Here is a 27,168-nt window from a genome sequence, read left to right on the forward strand (position 1 = left end):
ACAGAGGCCACAGTATGCTTTCATGTGTGTAAGTTTAGCTCATAACCATTCTTGGCATTGCCGATATTAACTATTCTTCTCTTCTCTTTTTTATTCTTCTCTTCTGAACAGCAGTCTATCAAACACAACAAGCAGTGTGAAGCACCTAAGTGGTGCACAAAATAGGAAAAAGCTACTGAATGAAAAAGGGGAAGGTGTTAGTCAAACTGAAAAATTTGATGAATATTTTTCAAAGAGTGAATGTCGAATCCAAAACAAGACACCATGTAAATTGAGTTTTTCCTTCCTATGCCCCTATATGCTTTATCTTTTCACACCAGAAAAGTAACTGTAAGCAAAAAGATAACTTTTTTAGAGGGAAGTCCATGATATATGTCTTTTAAGTAATTTTGTTATTGATTTTAGTGATCTGAATCTTGATTTTGAATGGGAACATAAAAATGTTTGAAAACCAAAAAGTCAAAAGCCGAATGTAGGGGTGGTAGAGAGTGACGAAGTGAGTGGGTGGGGCAGGGGGCACTGAAAAATATCGCACCTACAACACTATCATCAAGAAATCTCACCCTGATCAAGGATGCACATAAACTTACAACTGAGTCCTTCCACTGATCACTGGTTCATCTTCAGATGTAACCGAAAAAGTCAGAGAAAACATCACCATGTTAGTAAATGTGTTTCCCAAATGCTGTAATCACTGGTGGCAACATAAACCATCTGACAGTGGATTGGAATAATTACAGTTTTCTAAGGTGTGAGTATGACAGTACATCCTATAAAATAATACTAAATGTTTTCTTTGAAAACTATTTTTGAACAGATAGTAAGGAAGCTCACTCATGATGGAAACATAATAGATCTAATTGTTACAAATAAAATTGACATCTTTGAACATGTCCACATTGAAATTGATCTCAGTGAACATGGCACAGTTGTAGCAACAATGATTACCAAAGCACAAAGGATCACTAAAGCATGTAGAAAGATTTATAGATCTCGATACACCAGAGACTACTTCAAGGATGAACTCATAACATTTAGCTCTGTGCCAGAGCATATAGACAAAAGGTGGCTCATCTTTAGAAGACTAACTGAGCAAGCACTTGATGGATATGCACTTAGCATAACACTGTAACACTTCACAGTGAGAGGGGGGAGGGGAGGAGGGAGGTGGGGGGGAGAGAGAGAAAGGGGGGGGGGGGGGAGCCTCCATGCTATACAGTCATTATAAAACAAATTCCAAAGAAAAAGCAACAAATTCATAACAGCCCACATGGTACACAGTCATTATAAACAAATTCCAAAGGAAAAGCAACAAATGCATAATAGAAATACAATGAGAAACATAGGACTCTGAGTAGTAAGAGGCTGTATGAACAGCATTTATTTGTGAAAAATGCAATGTGTGAAGCCTTCAATGACTACTGCAGCAGAATAATACAGAAATAGGTCTCACAAAACCTAGAGAAATACTAATCTAGCCTGTAAGTGGAACCAAAGTTAGCATTCACTTATGAACGACAGAGTAACCAAAATTAAGAGCAACAAAGCAAAAGTGGCAATGTTGAACACTTCTTCCAAATGCAGGGAGTGGACAAAAATATGGAAACACCACAAGCCCAACACATTACTATCCCTAATATGGTGCAGGAAAATTGTTGTCATTCAAATCATTCCTGGCAAGTTCAGATTATGATTAAGGAGCTGGATAGCAATCACACACTCTCCTCTTCAAAGTAGACCACAAACGCTCAATAATACTGAAATCTGGTGACTGTAGTGGTCAGGGTAGATGTAGCAATTTACCCTCATGTTCACAAAACTAGTCCTGGATGGTGTGAACTGTGTGAACAGGGGTCGTGTCATCTTGGGACTCAGGATCACCATTAAAAAACATACACTATGCTGTGGGCTGCATCTGATCATCCAAAATGGCCATATAATACTTGGCAGTAATGCAACCTTGCAGAGTAACCACGGAGCCCATGGAATACCATGGTACAGCTGCCCAAATCACCATTGAATACCTGCTTAGTTTCACTCTTGGGACCGAACCCCACTCTTGATATATAAGCTCAGCCAGAAATTGGATATGTGTGAAACAAGAATCATCCGACTAAATGACTTTCTTCTATTGATCCACAGCCCACTTTTTAAGGCTTTGGCTCAACATTTTCCTGTTACAAGCATTTGCATCATTGTTTGGTGCTGGAATTCCAGCTCACCCTGCAATTCTTTGCTTATGGAGCTTCCTTCAAGTTTTTTTGGTGCTGACAGGGTTCATGAATGTGACATTCAGTTCTCCAGTGGCTTTTGCAGCTGTCATTGCCTTTTTTTCTTCACAATCACCTTCACTGACTGTCCACCATGTTCACTCAATACATACTTTTGTCCATGTGACTTAGATGATGTTTCTCCACTTTCCCTGCAAGTGGTATAAACTTCAATACAGTGCCTCTTGAAACACCTTGGTTACAAAAGCATCCAATACATGAGCACCAACAATTTATGAACATTCCAGTTCATGTACCTCCTGTATGCCCGCCTTTCATGGTCAAATGCAAAAGTGAAGCCTGCAAGCTTGGCTAGCATCTGCATTTATGTTCAATTTTCAAGCATGTGTTTCTCATGGTGTTTCCATATTTTTTGTCCATTGGTTATATTTCTTTACAAAAGAAGATTCAGAAGTATCACTCCAGTTTAATTCTCACACAAATGCAAAGATGAATAATTTAGACTTTACTGTAAGTGATACTGAGAAACAGCGGAAACTGGACAAAGCCCAAGGGCTGATGGAATCCCTATCACATTCCTTACAGAATTTTTGGTGTTTATCCATAGTATACCTAGTACACCAACAAATATTTGCTCCCAGTTTGTGTTTTTTATTGATGAATGCTGGGTACAGTATGTACATGTATGGCTTACTACCTGGAAAAAGGAAAGTAGTGGGAGAAGGTGTATAGCACCAGTAGCAACCCTAAGATTGGGGGAGGAAGGGATTGTGAGAATGGGGCATGACAAATAAAAATAATCAATAACAATTGATATTAGAGTAAATCCCTAGTTTTGGGGCTGCAAAAATGATTGGTGACAATTTTGTTGACATCTAAGTCAACATTCAGTTGAATAACATGGAGAGAACTCTGGTACCAATTTCACTACAAATGGTGTACCTAGTTCTGTGTAATAGATTTGAGGTCATCATGTCACAGTCATGGCCAAATTGATGTTTGCTTGCTCAAGAATGGATTCACACAAGAATTTATTTGTTCTTGGTCCTGGCAGGAAAACTGAAAAAATTGTTTTGAATAAAGTATTGTGTTAATAATATAATGAGAATTTTTTATAATTTATATAGTGCACTTATATATTTAAAAACATCTAAACGTAATTTATTTCATCTTGCACAACAGACAGATTTGTTTCAATTTCTGTCAAATAGAAGACTGACTTTTGAACAATGAACTTTACTGGGTCATCAGTAATGTAAAGAATGATCATGTGTAATTCTTTTTCTTTCTTCATAGACACCTTAAATTAAAAACAGATTACAAATAACATAAATTTCTCATGTCTCTATCTGGGCAACTCTTCAAATTGGTGTGATATTTCAATAACTGTCACTCCCATAATCATCTGGAAAAGTGTTGAAATGGCATCTGGGATATCCTTATACAAGCAATGTCAGGGGTCAGTCCACCCCCTCCTAGTGCTACAGACAAATGTAGTCGGGTGAGAGAGCTGCAGCTCAGTTTTGCCATGGTCTGTCAGGCTCCACTGTTTGTGCTATCTGGATGTCTCTTGACTGGGGGCATTTGCAGAGTACTGTGGACAATAACATACACCTAACACAACCCAGTTGAGGGCCTCCTTCTCCATTTAAGAGGCAATCATTGGTCCTAATTTCAATGACTTACTGTAGTATGATGTCCCAAAATCTCTGATCCTGCAGAGCATTCTGGTCCATTTAACATAAAATATATGACCTTTGTCCAAGTTTGGCTGCCTCCTCCTCTGTTTTCATGAGTCTATCATTGGTCATAATTTCTATCACGTACTTTATAAAGATGTTCCAAAATCCACTGGCCTTGCACAGCATCCTGGTCCATTTAAAATAGAATACATGACCTTTGTCCAAGCTGAGTTCAAAGAATGTGAGTTTATTTTTCTGTACAAGGTGAACGTATATGGTATACTCCAAGAAGCACTGCTGAATGCAGCATCGTACACACCCGATCTACAGCCAGCATTCACACTGAATACAGTAGATACCAGGCATGCACATTACCAGTGTATCCTTGGCTCAGCCAACTAGATCTCTGTCTTCTATGGAGGTCAGCAATTTGTTTTAACAATATGTTTCTTCAGGTTCCTTGTGAGCTTTGCTGCTGGTAGTCTCAATATGGAGAAACTACATACAGTCTGCCTTGCCATCTTAAATTATCACTGTAGCCATTACTCCAGAGGTCTTTCCTCAGGTACTACAGCTCAAAAGGCAGACTTTCCTGGTCATTTACTGACAGAGCTCAGTGGGCAACAATTCTTAAAACCATACTATGTTGGATTAAGTGGCAGCATCTGGAGGCAAGTAAAGATCCATTTGTGCTGGTTCCCTGTATACGGATGGACATAACTTTTCATCTTACTTCTTCCGCATCCAGATATCAATGAATGGGAGTCAGCCATCTTTCTTTACCACTTCCATGGTCAATTTTATGTTTTAACCACCCCTCATCCTTAGCTGTATAAACACAACAAGGTGCTGTTTCACACTTGATTTCACTAGATGATGTTGGGATTGATACTGAAACAACACAAATTTTTGACAAACTCACTGGAAATATAAAAATTTTATATTAGTTCAACATGGCCAGAAAGAAAACAGGTTGACACTGATTATACATAACAGTCAAATGGCAATAAGATAAAAATGCAAAAGTACAGACACATTACATTAAAATCAATCTACACATAATTTACATTAGAGTCACACAACTTGAGAACAAATTATATATAAATGATACAAATCTACATTTCCTTAGATTAATACTGTATTTATTTGTTTTATTTTCTTACATGCATGTAAATAATTCAATGTCTGGTAGGATTCTGTCTGTGAAAAGCTTCAGCTGGTTTGCTCATCAGTTCTTTTATATTTTATTTGCTAAGTGGGAACCTGTTAAAAAATTTCTCCTTCATTCATAGGATTCTTATTAATTATGTTAAGTCTTTTACTGCAAATGTGATAATTATGTCTAGATTTGTTGTTACATTTATGATAGGTGGATCTGTCTAGTTTAACATAAAAAATGGAATCCTTACACTTATGTACAACAGAACAACAAATCCACAGCTAAATTAAGAATTCTTTAATTTTAATTTCACACAGATTCTGTGGTTTCAGTTTCCCTAGGCATCTGATGGCTTACTTCCATTATTTTAAAATTATCTTGATACACTTTTCCGCTGCACCGTTTTTAAAGCATTGTGCACCAAAAGAGTAAACTGTGTTTGTGACTACGATAATGATTTACAGAAAAAAATAATCAACAGTCACCCAAATTTTGATTGAGAAATAGTTACTTTAGAAATAACGAGACTCTGCACTTGATATCGTACATGAGGGGATCAAATATCAATGGAATTTTGTTCCTGAACATCAACAGTAGGTAGGACTGGCCCGACACTTCTGCTATGCTTAGGCGGGACTGTTACATGTGAGGAGAGTGTGCTGTTAGATATTTCCTGCCGTTTCATCAGCAACGCTCATGATGTCTGAGCAAGAGGTGTTCCCCTCCAGTGCACAACACATAATTATCAAATTTCTTGCTCATGAAGGAGTTACAGTGGTGGAAATTTACCAAGGATTGACTGCACAGTTTGGCGATAAAACATTATCAAGGACATGTGTGTTTGCTTGGCATAAAAAGGTCAAAGAAGGACAAGAACGTGTGGAAAATCAGCAACACGATCACCGTCCTCAGACCAGCGTTACAGACAAAAACATTTGTGCAGTTAAAGACACTATTGACAATGATCAATGGGTGAGAGTATCAGAAATTGCACAAAATGTCGGAATCAGTTATGTGATCTGTCAAGCAATCATCACAAATGTCCTACAGGTCCGTAAAATGTGTTCCAGATGGGTACCTAAACTTTTGACCAAAAATTTGAAGCTGAGACGTTTGGGGGTCTGTCACAGGCTTACAGCAAGGTATGTGAAGAAGGTGATGCATTTTTGAGTCGGATCGTCACCTGCAACGAAACATGGGTTCACCACTACACTCCAGAATCCAATAAAGCCATTAAGGAGTGGTGAAGGACAGGGGAGGCAGCACCAGTGAAAGCCAAGACTCGACTGACAGCTGGCAAGGTTCTTTCAATTGTTTTTTTTTTTTTTTTTCCGATCAGCAAGGCATTTTGCTGATTGATTTTTTGCATGGGTGATGCACAATCAATGCTGCTTACTACTGCAATCTGTTGAACAAGACATGAGTTACAGATCGCCGCAAAAGCGAGACCAATCGATTCCCGACAGGTCATCCTCCTCCATGACAATGCGCGACCCTATACTGCAGCTCTAAATGTCTCCAAGCTACAGGAAATGCACTGGACTACACTTGAACATCCTCCTTACAGCCCAGACTTATCACTCTGTGATTTCCATTTATTCAGACCGCTTAAAGAAGCTCTAAGAGGGCGACGACTTGAAGATGACGAGAGTATGGAAGACTTCATGTGCAACTGGCTGGTGACCAACCCAGTTCTTTTTATGATGAGGGCATCAAAAAGCTGCCCATATGCTGGGACAAATGCATTTCTAAAGCAGGAGACTATGTGGAAAAATAAATTATAACTGCCTTGAGTTTTTCAATAAATAAATTTAAATAAAAATAAAATGCCGTTTATATTTGAACCACCCCTGTATAAACATTGGTAAATTTTAAGAAAACATAATATCCACATGCAAAAGACTGTTGAATATAAGAACTAATCCTGTCACCATGATAAGTTACCAGCGAACATCAACGGCCTGTACAAGAACTTGAGGATCACACATAAGTACTGTAGGATTCTCATCAGTTGAAAACTGTCACAAGTTGGAAACGGTAATTTTTAACCTTATACTGGAGGGTGGAATAAAATCTTACACTGCATTTAAAGAGGGCGGATGGTTTGCATAAATATGTTGACAGAAAAACTAAAGCTCACATCTATGTAATGCAATTTACACTTAGAAGTTCTATTTCGAATGCAGTATTTCCATATAATGCCACTACTATCAAGCTGCATTTTCATAATATATTTTTTCTCTCTTATCCTCAATAACAGCCTTATAAAATTATTAACTCTAAATTGCAACCACATTATAGCTTTTCTGAGAATTGAACTTTTGAAATTCTCTGTTATCAAATAGCTTGCTGACCTAATCCCCAAAACTTCCCTTTTTGACCACTGGAGCTCTGTGAATTTCTCATCCAACATTTCATTATCATTATAACTTCAGAAAATGTAACAGAAATGAGTATTATGTGTCCACTGAGTAGTAATAAAAGAGATACTAACATAAGGTCAAGGAATAATATTAGCTATACAACTGAGATGTTAGGAGCACTTACCAAGAAGGTGTTTGTCTTCAAACTTTGATTCCCGAAGGATATATAAAGCACGAACTGCTTTGTCTGCATCTTCATAAGTAATAACCATGGAGCCATATTCATAATAAATTGGCCCAATTGAAGAAAATTTATTTTCTGAAATAGGTAAATGAATAAGAGGTTCATGAAGAAACATAGATAATTCTTTATTAGGAAATGATGAAGAAATAAATAAGTAAAAATTGATGATGAAATATCGTTTATGAGCCAACCTTTCCCAAGAAATTCAGTTAGCATATTCTCATAATTTCTCTGTGAAATATTTGGTGGTAAATTTCCAACAAACAGAGCAAGATTTGGACCATGTGGATCTTGCTTCAGCTGTAAGTAGAACCTCATGAGTTCCATTTGCCGGATAGAATCTTTACCCAACTGCTTCACTATTTCCCAGGGCTTATCATCTCTTGAAAGAACATGTTCCGTAACTGAAAAAGACAAGTATTAACAGGATTTGCCATAAGTAATTACTTCTTGGTTATGTAAGCTTTGCCACAATAAAAATACAAACACACACACACACACACACACACACACACACACACACACACACACACACACACACACAGAGAGAGAGAGAGAGAGAGAGAGAGAGCGAGAGAGAGAGAGAGAGAGAGAGAGAGAGAGAGAGAGAGAGATTTCCTACCTCCCCTGTCCAGCAGAATCTGGCTAAGACGATAATCTTCTGCTTTAGAATTATCAAGTCCAAAGCGACCAAGCGATTCACGGATGAGATCATCAATTGTAGTTTCTGCATTTACAGGAATAGTGCAATAGGCCTCTGAAACCTGCAGTTTCCCTGGATAAACTTTCACTTCACCACTGTCATTATCTCGGTCTCTGTAAATCAAATAAGATAAAGCACATAGAATTCAATTTCAGCTGTATGTTTTCTCATTTAAATGCATTATGAGGAGGAATTAACAAAATTTCCAAAACTCATCCAGAAAGCAGTCAAAGGTGCAGATTGGGCTTTATGGCCCACTGCAAGAATACAAGAATGCATGGAATTTCAACTCTAAGTTTTCAATGGCAAAATCAGTTTCCTGTAAATTGGTGAAAGAAAAATTGCTTGCGATTACAAGGAGAACTACTAAAGATTTCCTTCTGTTGACTTTGAATACACAAATATTATATTACTATGTCTAGGACCTACTTTTTTTGTCTGTATAAAAGAAGACTACCAATCAAGATCATAGAGCAGATAAAAATAAGGTAGACAAACAGATAAGGCAGTGCACTGAATACTGCAGATCAGCTATCATAGTGTACACATTCACGGTTTTATTAATTTTGTCCTATGTTTTTTCTTCTACTTTGTTTTAGCAAAACATCTACATTCAAATTTATGTTACCTAAATGAAACACAAAAGTGTATGTATCCGTAACAAGTGGAAATATACTTTCACTGTGACTGAAGCAATAATGGTACCATGGAACATAAGATTTAAGAATGCCCTACAGCAGAAGTCTAGGAGACAAATACATCTCGGAACAACAAAAAAAGTGAATTTCAAAGAACATAGTATTTTGCTGAGGTGTTTTTATAAAGGTCGACAAAAGCATTATTGCTGAAGGTCATAAATATGGCAGTAAGAGAAAGAAGAGCAAAAGTGTGTGAAAAGGGTGAGAGGTGAGTAAACTATATAGTCCTGGCATTCTGGTGCCATCCTCTAGAAAATATACACAAAAAGATAAAATTAGAATTGCTTGGGCTGGGATTAATAAAATCTAAATATTCTTCTCAAAAAATTAAAATTATGTGAAGGTTTTTGCGGTCAGTGTTCTTACTGACTGAGTTATTTGCTTTCACAGCTTCAGTTCTGCCAGTATCGCTCTCCCACTTTCTAAACTCATAAGCTTTCCTGTGCACCATTCTGGACTAGCATTCCTGAAAGAATGGAATACTGCTGGTCTAGAAAAGTATACAGAAGAGCTCCTGTGAAGGTGGGAATGTAGGAGAGAGGTACTGTCAGAACTGAAGTGAGGGTGTCTCTCAAGTCATGCCTGCATAGGTTCGAGATTAGAGTTCCAAACCAGAACACAGTTTTAATCTGTCATGAAGTTTCCAAACACCACACACATTCCACTGACAAGTGGAAGATTCATTATGGAATATCCAAAGAGCTTACAGATCTTCTCAAAACTCAGCTAAAACCAGAGATTGGCATGAAATATAGCTGGAGCATGTACAGAACAAGGTTAAAATATGGCATACAAAGACAGGAAAACTAAACTGAGAAATTCTGTCAATATCATTACAGTAGACCCAGAAATATTTATGAAAAGAATGATAAGATATGTATCCACATAGTCCTCATCTGTAAAATCAGTAAAGACAATAATTTTCCTAAGCAAAATACAAGAAAGAATTCAAAAAATTAGCAATCAGTGCCACTGGACATGGGCTGTATAAAACTATCACAGCTGACAGTAAATAACTGTTGCTTAACTGAAATTTATCATGTTTCAGAATATATGTGAAGTTATACATTCATCTTCAAAGTTTTATCAATGAGTAGTGACCAGCCTTCCACTTCTGCAAGCAATAAAAAATATTTAGGCTACTGTAAGGGGCAGTCAAATGAAAACAAGACATATGGAAAAAAGTAAGTTATCTGTTTATTATTTCAAAAGTAATCACCATAACTGATAATATGATTCCCTCTGTGAGACAAGACAGTCAACGCCTTCATGAAAATGTTTGTGGTGGTCCATGGAACCATGGTTGCACACAGGCACGCACCTCTGTGCCTCAAGCAAATCAATGGTCATGAATGTTCTTCTTCAGGGTTCCAAAAATAAGGAAATTGCATGGGCTGTTTGGAAGATGTGTAACGGCTTCCCAGTGAAACTTCTCCAGTGTACTCTAAAATAACCTTAGCAAAATTTGGATGGGCACTATCCTGCAACAGACTGATGCCATCCATCAACATTCCTGGGTACTTGGACTTGAATGCATGCTTCAGTTTTTGCAAAGTGCCACTGTGGATGCCTGGGTACAGCTGTGATTCTGTAGGCAACCACAAACATTTTTCCATGAAGGCATTTGGCCATCTTGTCTCACAGTGGGATAAATTTATTAACAGTTATAGTAATTACTTTTGAAATAATAAACAGTTTACTTACTTCTTTCCATCTGTCCCTCTTATATTTGTTGTCACTTATATGTAGTCATAGATGTCGTGTGTGGTTCTGGAGGAAAAAGAGCCATAAAAATGAATACAGGTATTGAGCAATGTATGTTAGCATTATGTAAACCTGAGAAATAAAGCACCTGAAACGTAAAAAAACAGCAGGGCGCTTTCCTTCTTTGCGGTGCAGATTTGTCACAGGATGAGAGTCTGACAGAGGAGTTTCAGCAAGTCTTGATTCTTCTGTAGCGTATATATCCGTCAGATAAAAATTTGCTGAAAAATAAAAAATGTATAAGTTTTGTTAGTAATGTAAACACAAAACAGATGGATTGACTCCAAAGGTATTATAGCTATGACTACACACAAATAACAAAAAAATATCAATAAATGTATTCCACATGTAGACTGTAGAGCTCAACCATTGTAAAGCTCAACCACTTCACATTGAAACAGATGGAAATAACTGACTCAAATAAAATAGACAAATATATATAATAACTGAGGATCTCTCAACCTTATGAATTTTGCAATGCATCAATGCATGTTGGATTCCAAATTGTTCAAAATTACTCTGGTGTGCAAAGCTTAAGGACAAAAGTAACTTTTGCATGATTTGTCACCGCCAAGTAACATAGTTCGATGAAACTTAGAGAATACATAGAAAGAACTGCTACAATACAGTACAGAAGCTAACTGAAGGAAATATGCAGTGAGATGAACAGAATGACCTTTTTATTCAAAGAAAATAATTATATTGAGGTCATCACATTTCATGATGGTCACCTGGACACTACAAAAGGTGGAACACTGTTCTTAATAATGTATCTGATCACCACAGACAGAATATTATGCTCTAAAACATGCTCCCACATTGGTCAGACGGTCGGTAAGTATTTATTGTGGTAGAGCATTCCATTCATCCACCAGGGCCATTGACAACTATTGGATGGTATTTAATGCTTGTGGATGTGCTGCAGTACATCTCCACAACACATCTTCCACATGCTAGATGGGATTTAAGTTGAGGGAACAGGAAGGTCAGTCCATTAGCCATATATTGTCTCATTCCAAGAGCTCCCCCACCTGCACTATACAATGCAGTTGCACAGTGTCATACGTAGAAATTAAGTCAGGGCCAAATGTATCCTGAAAAGATGTACATGGGGAAGGAGTACAGTTTCACAACAATGCTGATTGGCAAGTGTACTATGTTTAGTGATTTGGAGGTCAGTAAACCCATGCAACATTATGCTTCCCCACACCTTCAGACATGGACCACCAAAACGATTAAGTTTGACAATGTTCCAGGGAGCATTAAGTGTTCCCACATCTGGCCACATAAGGATAAATAATGTCCCCAGGAACACTATGAATCATGATGACTTCAGTGTGGCTATTGTCTTTGAATAATAGTGTAATTTCTGTTCATCTCATTGTGCATTTCTTTCCGTTACCTTGAGTACTATACTGGAGTTGTTCTATGTATGGTCCGTGTGTTATGGAGTCATTACCTGCCAGTGAAACACCATACAAAAGTTACTTTCAACCTTAAGTCTTACACACCAGTGTATAATCACCTACACCTACAGCATTCATATTTATACAGTATAGTCTGTAGTTTTGCATTTGTTTATAAGTGTACCTTTTGTAGCCTACTGAGATGACATGGAAAAATGGAAAGATGAAATAATGATGACAGTGTAACTCCTCATTTCTACCTTAAAGATTTTATTTTTATTTTAATAACTCACATAGCTGATTCAGCCTCTTGTGCAACAAAATTAAATTTTTTACTTCTGAGACACTATGATTAATATTCGACTATGATATCTGACTTGAGCTCTGCCACACAGAAACAAAATTTACGTGCAAGACAGGTAGAGCCCCAGCACAGCTCCCTTTAACAACAATACACATCACCTTAACACACCCACCCCATTACTGTATTGTATTAACCTCTCATACATACATTAAGAAATTACAATTTTACAGTCTCATTCTTTTGGATTATCTTTACATGAACAAAACTATTTACATAGGTATTTCTGTAACTTTATTTTTAAGTCTCTAAGTCCAAATGAAAGTAGACACAACACAAAGTAACTCATCATTTCCAACAGTTTGAAACACTATTATAAAAACAAAATGATCTTGCATCATTTTTTTAATCCTGTAGAACAGTAACAAACAGAAACACACAATGTAATAACTAAACTTCCATGAAATTGCCAAGCATAAAGATACTTTCATATATTAATTTCTATTGTCAACATTTTCAGTTCTTATTTCTGTTAACAGGTCACTACTTTTTACTGTCACTGTACTCAACAACAGTGAATACAATGTCATATGCACGGCACTATCTCTCATTATACCTAAAGATCATGTCATCTCACCACAGACAACACTATAAGCCAGGCATGGGCAACCTTTAATGACCCACAGGCCTAATTCACACACTTACCTAAGTTCATGTGCCACCTCGTCATGTGATATGACAGTAGTGCTCCTAGCATATAAAGTCACACATATAGCATCCATATCGTTAATATTTATGGAATAATGCACCAATATGAAATGCACCACCATGCCAACAAATTAAGTCTCAGAACAAGCATTTCTAAAGATACTTTTACTTTATGTTAACTGCATTTTCAGGTATTTACATTTATTTATACACTGTTTATTTTCTTACGATGTTTTACAATAGTTGTCTCAAAACCATCCATTGCAAAATTCTGCAATGCTGTTCGTAATGAAAGAATGTCCATGATAAGTAAATAATGTAAACATCTGAAGACAGGATGCCAGGCATTTTGAAATGTCATCATGGAAAAATAAATGCCTATAAAAGTAACTGGTTTTATTTAATTCATTGTAAATTATCTTCAATTTCAACAGCTGCAGTCTCCTATGTTCATAACAGAGAATAATATTTACCTACGTTAATACGAAAAAGCTAAGAAACACAAAGTATGTCAGTGAGATAGTTCAGCAATCTCAGTCGAACAAGCAATTAAGAGTAAGTTTGCAATTATTGGTCACATTAAGGTCAATCAAAAGTTTGAAATTTAGTGTGTTAATGTCCACAAATAATATCAGCAAGCATTTTTAAATATTTTTCCAAAAATACTTTCAATGACTAATTGCACAGGCAAAGGTTATTTCTGTAACACTAACTAAATTAAACCCTCATTTCTTTATCAATTAAAAAAGCTAGTAAGTTTCAATCACTTGCACTTAGCATATATCAGTTGTATTATACAGAAGCCAAACTTGAAAAATGTGAACATTAGAATGACAAACTGTCAAACTGATAATACTCGCCTTCACATGCTCAACACACTTTGGAAATACTAACGGTGGGTATTTTGATTGGCATCAATACTGTCCCTCAATATTTCTGATAGTGACAATATGATAGTATCCCCCTCAGATGGTCATTATATTGATGATAATACTGAATGTATGAGGGCTCCTTAACTTCCATGTGACATTTCTGCCACTGCAGATGATAGGCACAAATCACGTGTTGTTAGCAATGCGCAAAATGGCCAAACCTGCTCATATCTGTGATAGAGGCCAGAAAATGCATCCCAGAGAGACTAAAATGTTAGCAACTGCTCTCTCTCCCACAAATTTCTTTCAGAAGTCTGACTGAAAGCAAACGCAGGCCAAAACCGAGGTGTGAGCCGCCAGTTGCCCGTCCATGCTCTGAGCCAACCAAGTGTTACCTAATGTGATAGTAGACAGTGACTGGGAAGGGACAAAATTACACCAGTGAGATTCTTTATTTCTTCACATTGATGTTTATTGAGTATTCTAGCATCAAGATGGCTTCCCAACACCTTCTATGCCCATAGAATCATTGCCACAATGCACAATTTGTCACTGCTGTTAGCATGGTAGAAGCGTGTTGTGCCTGCTATTACACAGGTCTCCTTAATTTAATTATTCATCAGTGTCTGATTATCTAACCAAGATGATAATTCATAACAATAATGGAAATTCCTGGTTGAAGCAATATGTAAAACAAGGCAAAGGCAACCACTCATCTGTGGTGTGACTGCTGTTTTTGTTACATGTATCTGTTCTCCATGTATCGATTCACTTTAGTTAGTGTGAATCCTATTTTCTGTAATGCGTTTCTGTTCTCCACACATCAATCAACTACAGGTGAGTGGTTGCCTTTCCCTTATTTCATAAGATGATAATTCCAACTGTACCAACAGGACAGATTGCCATTCACCACTTGAAGGAGGTCATAGCACCCAGAAATAGTGGTCATGTGTGTGTGTGACTAATTCTTGTGTGAATGCATGCGAGTTTTTTGGTTCTGAAGGACATTGCCTGAAAGCTGAAATATTTCTAACGTCTTTTTCACTGTGCCTGTCCACAACTCATCAATTCCTCTATGAGTCGAGTAGCAACCTGTCCTTACCATATTATTGTTATTCAATCCTGGACTTTAGGGATGATAAATCCATTTTATGCATTATTTTACAAAACTTGATCTAATTGTCTCTGTCAGGTATTATGGCCAATGGTCTTACATCCAGCTGAAGTTCATGCAGCAAGCACATCCAGTACCTTGTTAACGGCACCTAATAAAGAAGACTACATCAATAGTTTTGAAATTTTGTGTAGAAAAATGGAATATCCTCCAGAATGAACACCCAGAAATATACCTCCTATGAACCATGAGGGCTTTTCTGCGACTACAACTTGGTATTCTTTACATTTATACAACATGCAGGTTAATAGCATGAATGTCATATAAAATGAAGAGAGGTCATAAATTTTACATTTAAAGAAATAAGTTTATCATAAGCAAAGATTTTTGCGACAGAACTACTCACTATATTTCTGTTGCATAATAGATTCCCATTTTTCAACATCAGTGGAATTATGTTTGTATATGGCACATTATACTTATCTCAAAGTTCATATTCATCCTATATCATGTTAATGTTTTAAAATCACCTATGTAGGTATTCATGTTATTTAAAAATTATCTGATATTCTTAAATGAGATGGTACTGATCAAAACTAGAAAAAGAAGTCTCACAAACATAAGGTCAGTAACATATACTTGTGTATATTCGTATCTGTATTCCATGAGTCACCTTGTGGTGTGTAGTGGAAGGTACTTCCGGTACGATTAACATTATCCCCAAGCCCGTTCCATTCAAGAATGATTCATGGAAAGAATGAAGTCTCTAAGTCTCTGTATGAGCTCTAATTCCTCTGATGTTCTCATCATGGTCATGTAGTGAAGTATATGTGCGGGGAAGTAATATGTTGCACTGCTATCCTCAGAACTTGGCCATTGGAGTTTGTTGGGCATGTTGACTGTTAAGGTACTCTGTAGTTTGTTGACTGTCACTCCTGCTAAGTAAAAATATTTTCTTATCTTCCTTAAAATTCCTTTAACATTTTTAATGATGGATGCTACAATGGTCATATGGTCACTGATTCCTTCCTCTACATTAACTATTTAGGAAAGTTTGGGTCTGTAAGTTACCAGAACGCCTCAAATTTTGCCCTCTAACTGCTTGAAGTATTTTTCAAAAATCATTCAGAACAGTATTACACAAATCCATATCTCTGGCACCAGTTTTCTATGTTCTCACATTATATAGTTGGCAAATCGAAGTTTCCCCCTATTATAAAAACATTATCAGGAAACAAACTTTTGATATTCTCAGAGTTTTCTCTGAAGAATTCTGCCACTACAGTTCCTGATGGTATAAAAGCGTCTGATTACCATGTTTGACCCACCTTTGATGCTTACCCCCACCCAGATTATTTCACATTTGGAATATATAATAGTCTCAAAAGATAATATTCAACTGTTTATGGTGACAGATACTTTGCCACCATTATGGTCCGGCCTATCCTTGTGATATATATTCACATCTAAATTCAGGATTTTACTGTTATCCATTTCCTGTTTCATCCAGCTTTTTATTCTAAGAACATTGTGGGCATTATTACCTTTAAAAAGTGAGACTGATTCTGGGACCCTATTACTTGGCAAACAAAACTAGTAATCTTGTCACAGTAGCAGCACCATCATATTTATACTCAAGAAGCACGGAGGAGAGGTAGTAACAGTGTATACTCCTGTAGTCTTACAAGTGGGCTTTCATTTTCTTCGTGTCTCTATAAGGCACTGAATGAAGTGGCCATTTAGAACACGAATAGAAACATGATGTACAGAATATCGCATCTGTGATGCTCGTGATGCTTTGCTGGCAGTATCCAAGGAACTACCTTCACCAGTGATGTCACTATTTTCCACAGCAGTGTCTGTTAATTCATCATCTGCTGTTTCAGTCATGAATTATATTGCTGACTCTTAATTAGAATCTATGCTGACTAATTTTATTATATTTTCAGTTTCCTTGCCCATCATAGTATCCCTCCTGCAATAGTCATCACACGCTTTTTTGGCATGATACATGGCCTTTCAAGTCTTCTAATGTCATGTCACAACAGTAAATGCTAATACCGCAGCAGCTAAAGCAAACTGACTGAGTGGTCTAGTGGCTAGGAGTTTAGGCTAGTGCCAACAATGTTCCAGTTTGATTCCCATTAATCATTTCAAATTTCTTTGTGGCAGAGAGTGCTGTAAGCGTATATGCAACACCTTGACATGCGCCGTGGCACAAGGCTGCCAGCACGATACACTTCAAATAGTCCACCGGCAGCAGCTGTGCAGGCTGGCCACCAGAGGTCACCTGCAGTGGGTCACAAGACTAGTGCACACTGCACGACATCTGTCATGTCACCTAACGTAATATAGGGTCATCATGTCACCTAAAGACAGCGCAGCCAGTGCCCCCACCCCCCCCACCCCAACCCCCCCACCCCTCGGATTTTGTTCTACTACTGATTGTACTGTTAACAAGGGTGGCTAACAGAACTTGAAAAAAAAAAAAAATCCCTGGTAATTCCATGCATGGGGAGCAAGATGGTGTCTTAAGAAGTGCCTGATAAATTAACATCAAGCAGGGAGTGAAAAGGGGGGGGGGGGGGGGGGGTAGCGGGACTGAGTCAGCTTCTCACAGTGACAACTTTTGTTTCCTCTCCGCTGAGATATAGCAGCCATAACCAGTAGTTGGACTGCAGTTTTTTAAACATCAATAATTTTTATGGAATAATGTTTATACAATTAACACACTTCAGTGTATTAATTATTTTAAAATTTGTGATTTATAAAACTCAATAAAATTAAATTCCAATGCTAGGTTAAACATAGAGAATTCCCTGAGATTTTATGAAATTCCTGAAATTCCCTCAGATTTCCCTGATTTTTCCAGGGAAACCTGAGGGAGTTTTAGGTAAAATGTAACTCCCTAAGAACTACAGGTATTTCAGAATAAGAGCCACCATGTGTTTCTATGTTTGTCGTTTACTTGAATGTGGATCAATAAACTTTTGTTCTTACTGGCCGCAATACTGGTTGTGCCTAGCATCATGACAAAAATATCTAGGAGGAGGCCTATTCAGCCTTTTGAGGGCAATTGAAAAGCCACTTGAATCAAGTCTCCGAAGTACTGTTATGTCAAAAAGCATTCACCAAGCAAGACATCACATGTTTACTTATTAGCAGCAAAGGCATCATCTGTTACTTTTTCAAGTAAAAAGAATGAGATGCTTGACATGTTACGACTACGACTTATTCCTTGCAAGAGTCCAGACCAGTTGTATAGGATTGAGGTCTAGATGGTATGCTGGCAATAGGTAGGGAACCATTTTCTCACAAAATTCTGTCAGTGGAAAAAAGAGGTGGAGTCTGATTTTCCTTAATTAATGCCAACAGTTTGGCTTTTCTTGCCTCTAATTATTTTTAACTTTTCTGTCCATTTCTTCAAGATGCTAGAGATCACAGAAATTGCTGTCTAGTAATACAGTTGGACTCGCAGGGTTGTGTGAACCTTTTTCCAAAACTGTCTACCACAAAAAATATTAAGTGGTCGTCAGGAGTTGAACCTGGGACATTGGCATTACTAAACAAAAGCGCTCTTCACTAGACCTTGAAGTCAGTTTATTTCAAGTGCTGTGTTATTAGCTTTTACTGTTGTGACGTTAGATTTGAAAGGGTGTGTATCATGACTACTGGAGGACAGATACCTTGGCAGACAAGAAAGTTGAAAATACACTGATGGAAAAATGTCACAATATCAAAATGTAAGTAATGCAGAGTAATGAAATTTCAGGAATACATTTATCTAGGTAACATATTTATTAAGTGATTAACACTGCAAGATCACAAATGAATGTGAATGTGAGATAAACCATTGCAAATGTGAAATGTTGGTAAATTAATAACCAGTGTAACCACCATAATGTTGAAGGCAAGCATGCAAACATGCAGGCATTGTGCTGTACAGGTGCTGGATGTCAGTTTGTGGGACAGAGTTCAATGCCTGTTGCACTTGGTCAGCCAATACAGAGACAGTCACATACATGCTCGACTGGAGACAGATCTGGTGATCGACAAGATCAAGGAACATGTCGACACTTTGTCGACATGTAGGGTTACAACAGTGGTATGTGGGTAAGTGTTATCCTGTTGGGGAAAAAAACCTGGAATGCTGTTCATGAATGGCAGCACAACAATTCAAATCACCAAACTGCCATAAAAACGAGAGTGCTGCTACTGTCATATAAAATTGAATCAAGACCATAACTTCAGGTATGGGTCCAGTGTGTCCAGTTTGTAGACAGGTTGGTTGTGGTCCTCAGCTGGCCTCCTTCTAAACAATGCATAGCCATCACTGGCACCGAGATGGAACTAACTTTCATCAAAAAACACCACAAACCTACACCCTGCCCTCCAATAAGCTCTTGTCTGGCACCACTGAAGTCACAAATGGCAGTTGTTTCGGGTCAGTGGGACACATGTTACAGGGCATCTGGCTCGGAGCTGTCCTTGAAGCAACTGATTTGTAACAGTTTCTTGTGTCACATGGTGCCAACTACTACTCAAACATCTGCTGCAGATGCAGCACGACGCACCAGAGCCATACTCCAAATGTAATAATGGTATTTCCTCTCAGCAGTGCCAAGTGGCCGTCCAGAGCCTGGTCTTCTTGTGATCATACATAATCGTGATCACTGCTGCCAGTAGTCAGGTACAGTGTCTATATTTCTGCCAAGTCTGTCTGTAGTATCAATTAGTTAGTTAGTTAGTTAGTTAGTTATGTGTTCCATTGATCAAAGCATGGAAAACCGTTATGATGTGGAACGTGTCAAATGCACAAGAAATGCGCACAGGAAACAAGTTTTTTTTACATTATAGTGTTATACCTAAATATTTCTATTATCTATCCCATTCCCTTAAATGGCAAAATGCATATATTATATCTCCACATACATTTATTCATATTGAAGAATTCATCTATGGTATAGAAGGCGTTGTCAAGGAGGTATGATTTCAATTTGTTTTTGAAACTATTACTGTTGTCTGTCAGACATCACACCAAAGGAACATCCATCTTCTTGCTGCTCAATTATATGACCTTGATCAAACTCACTGAGGTGCTGATAATAGGGTCTTTGTGGTCTTAAAGACACTCTTGACTAATATCAACTCACCATGTCCAACCTGAGGTAACTAATGCTCAAGTCCATTACATCACTTATTTAAAGCAAATCTGCTTTGCATCCTCATAGTGGTGCTACTAGTGCCATTTTTATGTGACTGGCACCAAATTTTAATAGACATCTTCTTTGAGATGTAAAAACATGCCCACCAACTTTCATTTATGTCGCACAATTCCTTCATGGTGTGGCGATTTTTTTTTTCTGTCAGTGTATAATAAAATTGGTTGGCATCATGTTCCTCCTTCAGTAATTTGCACACCATTGACTTATTAAGTTTTGCCTGCAAACAGTTACTTGCACCTTCGATTGCCCCTCTTTGCTGCTGTCACACCTATCTCACTCTCATTGGCAGTAAGCTTAATGATGTTAACAGAAAACTGCCATTTGCTTCCCATGAAGGTATTCATGGCAGCTTTTCATGATCATGTTTCATGCTCATACTGTGCGGTGCATGCTACCTTGAATTGGACTGTGGTCATGTGACTAAATTAGTTCCTGCCGAGGCCAGGTTACCACTGTGTCCTGCTGATAATATCATGAGTGATATTTACTAATACTACATTACAGTTTCTCATACTGATCTGAGAGGAAAAATGTTTCTCTAATGTGCTTCAGATTCTTTGAATTACAGCCAGTAATTCATCACTGACCTTATGAAGGGTTTCCTCTAGCGTAAAAGCCCCCTCATACATACCAGAGATATCCCACTACCCAAGTAGTAACTTCCTTCGTATAGTGCACATCTGACCTATCAAGGGAGCCCTTCAATCCTCCACTTATATCAGAGATTGAGAAATCAGCATCTAAAATCATCACACAATCATCTGAACTTTTGGTTCATATCTTAGACTTGGCTCCAAAGCAGAGGAACATGACCAATTCTGGGTACAATAATGCAAATAGTAAGCCTTGCTCCCAACCCACGTGCGATGCTAGTTGCCTTCTGCACTTGAGCAATCCACCTAAAGGAGCAACAATGGCCTCAGAACCCAGGTAGCAAGGATCAGTGATGCCATGGGAACATTTTGTATTATAATAGTCATCTGTTCGATGTAGTTATCACATCCTTGAGCTCTTCTTCTTAAAGAATCATGACTGCCCTCAGATTTGATCACATGAATGGGGCACATGCTCCTGTAGCATGCCGTGCACTGATTGTGAGTGTGGAATACATCAATGGTTTTAAATATCTCTAAACCCATAAATATAAGATACTAAGATCAGACATCGAGGGATCATCAATTTAGTATGGGAGGGCAGCGTGGAGGGTAAAAATTGTAGAGGGAGACCAAGAGATGAATACACTAAGCAGATTCAGAAGGATGTAGGCTGCAGTAGGTACTGGGAGATGAAGAAGCTTGCACAGGATAGAGTAGCATGGAGAGCTGCATCAAACCAGTCTCAGGACTGAAGACCACAACAACAACAACAAGATCAGAGCTTCTTGACAACTGAGCCATAATTCATTACACGTTTGTGTGAGATACCACTGTAAAAGGTACAGGAAAGGGAGTTGTGCACTGTCATTCATACGAAATGGAAATGAACGCACGGCATTGTGGGCCGGGAGTCCCCCATTGGGGGGCGTTCGGCCGCTGAGGGCAAGTGCTTATTGCATTCGACGCCACATTGGGCGACTTGCGCACCAGAGATGGGGATGAAATGATGATGAGGACAACACAACACTCAGTCCCTGAACGGAGAAAATCACCTGCCCCAGCCGGGAATCGAACCTGGGCCCCTTGGCGTGGTAGGCGGTAACGCTCCGCTACACTATGGAGGCGGACTGTCATTCATAATCTACACCTGATCTCTGTCTGTAGGGGTAATGAACTCTAATAATCTCAGTAATTTCTTATGCAAAAATTGGTGATAAAAAGTATCCATTAATTTGTCACTAATCTTGTTTAGATGCTATCCCAACCTCAAAATGGTACGTATGGAATGGCAGATGTAGGAGACAGCTGCAAGTGTTATCCATTACAGTCAGAGGATTAAGCACAGAGAGAGAAACACAGCCAATAAGAAATGTGTAATGAATGTCAACAGGGAGACAGTTTATACTACTCTGTACTGGTCCATACCACAACTAGTACATGTTTCTGGACACATGTTTATTAGAATTTTATTCATAAGTTTCGACCAGTACCATCTCCTGGAAAAATATGGAGTGCCTAAGGAATGAAACATTTTGCATATTGTCAATGTATAAGATAATTTATTTATTAATCCATTGATGGTCTCTGTATGTTTCTTGCAGTTTGATTTTATAAAGATACCACCTGACAATGAGCCATACTTGAAACAGATAGCAGAAAAATACATATAACAAAAACATGAGCTTGATGGAATTATTGTACTGTCAGTACTTGTAAAATACTTCTTATCTTTTATTCTGCCAAAGAAAGCAGGTGTTGACAGATGTGAAAATTACCGAACTATCAGTTTAATAAGTCACGGCTGCAAAATACTAACAGACTAATTCTTTACAGATGAATGGAAAAACTGGTAGAAGCCGACCTTGGGGAAGATCAGTTTGGGTTCCGTAGAAATACTGCAACACATGAGGCAATACTGACCCTATGGCTTATCTTAGAAGCTAGATTAAGGAAAGGCAAACCTATGTTTCTAGCATTTGTAGACTTAGAGAAAGCTTTTGACAATGTTGACTGGAATACTCTCTTTCAAATTCTGAAGGTGGCAGGGGTAAAATATAGGGAGCGAAAGGCTATTTACAATTTGTATAGAAACCAAATGGTAGTTATAAGAGTTGAGGGGCATGAAAGGGAAGCAGTGGTTGGGAATGGAGTGAGACAGGGTTGTAGCCTCTCCCCGATGTTACTCAATCTGTATATTGAGCAAGCAGTGAAGGAAACAAAAGAAAAATTTGGAGTAGGTATTAAAATCCATGGAGAAGAAATAAAAACTTTGAGGTTTGCCGATGACATTGTAATTCTGTCAGAGACAGCAAAGGACTTGGAAGAGCAGTTGAACGGAATGGATAGTGTCTTGAAGGGAGGATATTAGATGAATATCAACAAAAGCAAAACGAGGATAATGGAATGTAGTTGAATTATGTCGGGTGATGTTGAGGGTATTAGATTAGGAAATGAGAGACTTAAAGTAGTTAAGAAGTTTTGCTATTTGGGGAGCAAAATAACTGATGATGGTCGAAGTAGAGAGGATATAAAATGTAGACTGGCAATGGCAAGGAAAGCGTTTCTGAAGAAGAGAAATTTGTTAACATCGAGTATAGATTTAAGTGTCAGGAAGTTGTTTCTGAAAGTATTTGTATGGAGTGTAGCCATGCATGGAAGTGAAACATGGATGATAAATAGTTTAGACAAGAAGAGAATAGAAGCTTTCGAAATGCGGTGCTACAGAAGAATGCTGAAGATTAGATGGGTAGATCACATAACTAATGAGGAGGTGTTGAATAGGATTGGGGAGAAGAGAAGTTTGTGGCACAACTTGACTAGAAGAAGGGATCGGTTGGTAGGCATCAAGGGATCACCAATTTAGTATTGGAGGGCAGCGTGGAGGGTAAAAGTCGTAGAGGGAGACCAAGAGATGAATACACCAAGCAGATTCAGAAGGATGTAGGTTGCAGTAGGTACTGGGAGATGAAGAAGCTTGTGCAGGATAGAGTAGCATGGAGAGCTGCATCAAACCAGTCTCAGGACTGAAGACCACAACAACAACAACAACAACATTCTGCTGAAATAAAATACTGCTTCTTCAAGATGCAGTTAGCTACTTTAAATAATATTCTCACTATATGCTTTGATAAATGAAACTCTGAGTGTATGGTCTCGCAGTGACATGACTGAATAAAATCTCCTCAGGCTTCCAACCATGACAAACGGTTAAACATCATGAAAGTACACAAAATATGTTAGCATTCTTGTTTTCCAGTCAAAAGAATGAAAGAGACTGAACGTTTTCATCATACTGAGATTTTTGATTAGTTGATCAGTGTTTCAATTACCTTTTGGTATGTTATTCATTTGAATATCAAGTAATTTTACATTCAAGATTTCATTTAGTGTCCAATAATCCATTTCCAGTACTTGTCAATAATAGTTATTTGTTCGATACTGTATGATGTATGTTTCTGTTAGATTAAGATTTAAGTTGTTCACTGTTAACTGGCTAATCTGTTTAGCTGGCATTTAAGCTGTGTGTAATTTGGCTGTTTGGGCTCTTGATTAATATGCTTGTATCATCAAAAAGCACTACAGATGCAGACAGTCCTTTACAAGTTTATCAATGACTATCAAAGCAAAATGTCCGCCAAGACTTGAAAAACCAGACTATGTCATATTTTACATTCTCTCATAATAAGTCTAGTTTTACTTCTGTATGGAAATCTGTGAAAATAGCAGTCTGCTGTTTGTTGTGAATGTAAGATTATAGCCTCAATAGTATTCTACATACTGTTCACAGCCATCTCCACCAAGACAACATACATGGAAAACAGCAGTGGTAATTTGTGAAATTTATCCAGTATCACAGGAAAGAGTGTTTATGATGGATTGGAACAGTGGAAGTCAATTTACCTTAAAACAGGGTTTAACTTTCCCCTAAATTATGGCTCTTGATATGAATTAGCGAGAACTATAAATGCGATGGACCCATTCTTGTGTCCACAGGGTAATTTGGACTGATTCAGAACATTCATGAGCAGTCACACATGTATTCAGTCCTACAAAATCCTCAGGTCTGAACATAACTGAAAGTCACTGGGTCTTCCAGAGCCATTGCAACAAACATCAGCACTGGCATCCAACTAATTTGGGCAACCAGCACAATTGTTGTGTTAGAGGGGGTTGTACATTCATATTTCCTGCATCCTGAAATTTGTTCTAGCACATCTTGACAAATCACAAATGTTACCAAAGTTGTGAACATGTTCCCTGATGGTAGAATGAAGGTGACTAATTTCTTGGCCATTTATGCTACTGATATTTTGGTCAGAGGTAAGAAAGTAGATAATGACAATGTAAAAATGGCATTCTTAAGTTACCACAAAAACTCTGTAGGGATAAATTCAAAATACATTTGTCAAATGAATATGAAATTGTCTGTTGAAGGAAGCAACTGACACTCATATTTTACTGAAAAAAAAATGTATATATGTAAAATACGAAAGACAAAATATAAAAAATAGAGAAATTTTGCCTCTTTGTTTTATTAACAACTAACAGAGCAAGATGGAATGTAATAGCTTAATACATACATTATGTACCAAACAATACAGATCTTTGCCTTGAGGTTCTGAATGCTCCTATTTTACCAAAGATGAAGAAGAAATGTATAAAGAAATGAGATGGAAGAAAGGAATTCAAGGAAATGTCAATAAATAATACAAAGTTGAAAATGGTTGTCAGAGGTTCAAATTTATCATATGTAAACTATTAGCAATTTTTACACCATAATAGCAAATGAGGAATGAGAAAAATTCATTTATCACTAGTGTATATGATATGTTTTGTATGTGAACACCTGATAACTGGCCATTATTTTCAGACAGTTTCTTATTACTTACATAAATGCTGGACTAGTTCTGCGAGAAGGCTTCAGATACACCAGATTAAAACACATAAATACAATAGCAATGCAAAACCATTTTATACAGGTAGACCAGGCAGAGGACATGTCCAGTCTCACATTAAGGTGTGGTCACATTGAGCCGATACGATATGCAATACAATATGTTGCAATTAAGGTAGTGCAACATATGCTTATCGGTGCGCCATTTGGGATGAAATGCAATGCAGTATCGTGTGCAAAGTACCTGCATTATTACAAGCAGCAGGTCAGCACAAATCACATTTCTGTTTCATTTGCAATTATGAGCTTTTCTGAAGATGATGTTATTATGGCATAGCATTATTTAAAGTTCAAAAAACTGAAAGGAAAGGAAGTACTGGGAGCACCTGTACCGCAATATTAATAACAGACAGTTTGGCTGTGGTGTTTCACCAGCTCTAGTTCAGCTGTGTTTTTTTGTCAGCTCTCTCGACAATAACATGAATTCTACAGAACGAGTCCAAACAGTTTCCACTTTCTGGAGCCACTAGTATCAGCTATTCTGACAAGGAATGACACAAATTTTCAACTCACTATTTCTCCTGCTGAGAAGGTAGGTTGGTGAAAGTGTGTGAATATCATTAAAAATCCCACTATCAAAAGTTTATTTTTAGGAAGATTACTTAGTGTGGTACTTTAGTCAATGAAGTAAATACATAAATAATGGGCACAGGTTTAAAGGCTACAAGTGATTCAGCTTCAGATGTATTCACAAGGAATGTTGCCAGATTTGAAGTTAGATCAGTCACCATTGATGTTGTAGCAGTTGCTGGTGAATTACATGCAGGGATAGACAATGAAATTGAAATGGAGGAATCCTATGGACATGGAGGAAAATTCCAACATCTCCATCTTGTTTTTGTACAGCTTCTCATGCAAAAATAGTAGGCATTTTTCCTTTGCAACTCTTCTAAACCTGTCACTATGTTTCTTGAAATCAGACAGCATGATTGAAAACACATCCAGTCAGCATCATCAACTGATGAATTCTGGTGTCTTTTAGTTTCATTAAGTTTTCTCAGTTTCCAGCCAGTCAGAAAATGTTTCCCTAGCATCACTCTTGCTGGCTTCAGCATTTCTTTTGGAGAGAGGTCAACCACATTACTTGTTTCTTCTGACATCTAACAACTTTACACTTCCTGAGGGTCTGTGGCAGACAGCAGTGCATT

General features: G+C 37.7%; 1 protein-coding gene across 8 annotated transcripts in view; it reads right to left on the minus strand.

The window, feature by feature from the left end:
• The window catches only part of LOC126483035 (diacylglycerol kinase theta), a 733,775-nt gene that overhangs the window by 203,868 nt on the left and 502,739 nt on the right, over positions 1 to 27,168 (minus strand). For all 8 annotated transcript variants that reach the window (XM_050106590.1, XM_050106584.1, XM_050106589.1 and 5 more), the window contains 4 exons: positions 10,933 to 11,065; positions 8,302 to 8,495; positions 7,871 to 8,083; positions 7,620 to 7,754 (listed from right to left, as the gene is read on the minus strand). In XM_050106590.1, the coding sequence (XP_049962547.1) occupies positions 7,620 to 7,754; positions 7,871 to 8,083; positions 8,302 to 8,495; positions 10,933 to 11,065 (675 nt within the window). The remainder of the gene's footprint in view (positions 1 to 7,619; positions 7,755 to 7,870; positions 8,084 to 8,301; positions 8,496 to 10,932; positions 11,066 to 27,168) is intronic.

Source organism: Schistocerca serialis, chromosome 1 (genome assembly GCF_023864345.2).
Source record: "Schistocerca serialis cubense isolate TAMUIC-IGC-003099 chromosome 1, iqSchSeri2.2, whole genome shotgun sequence".
NCBI classification, from domain to species: Eukaryota; Metazoa; Arthropoda; class Insecta; order Orthoptera; family Acrididae; genus Schistocerca; species Schistocerca serialis.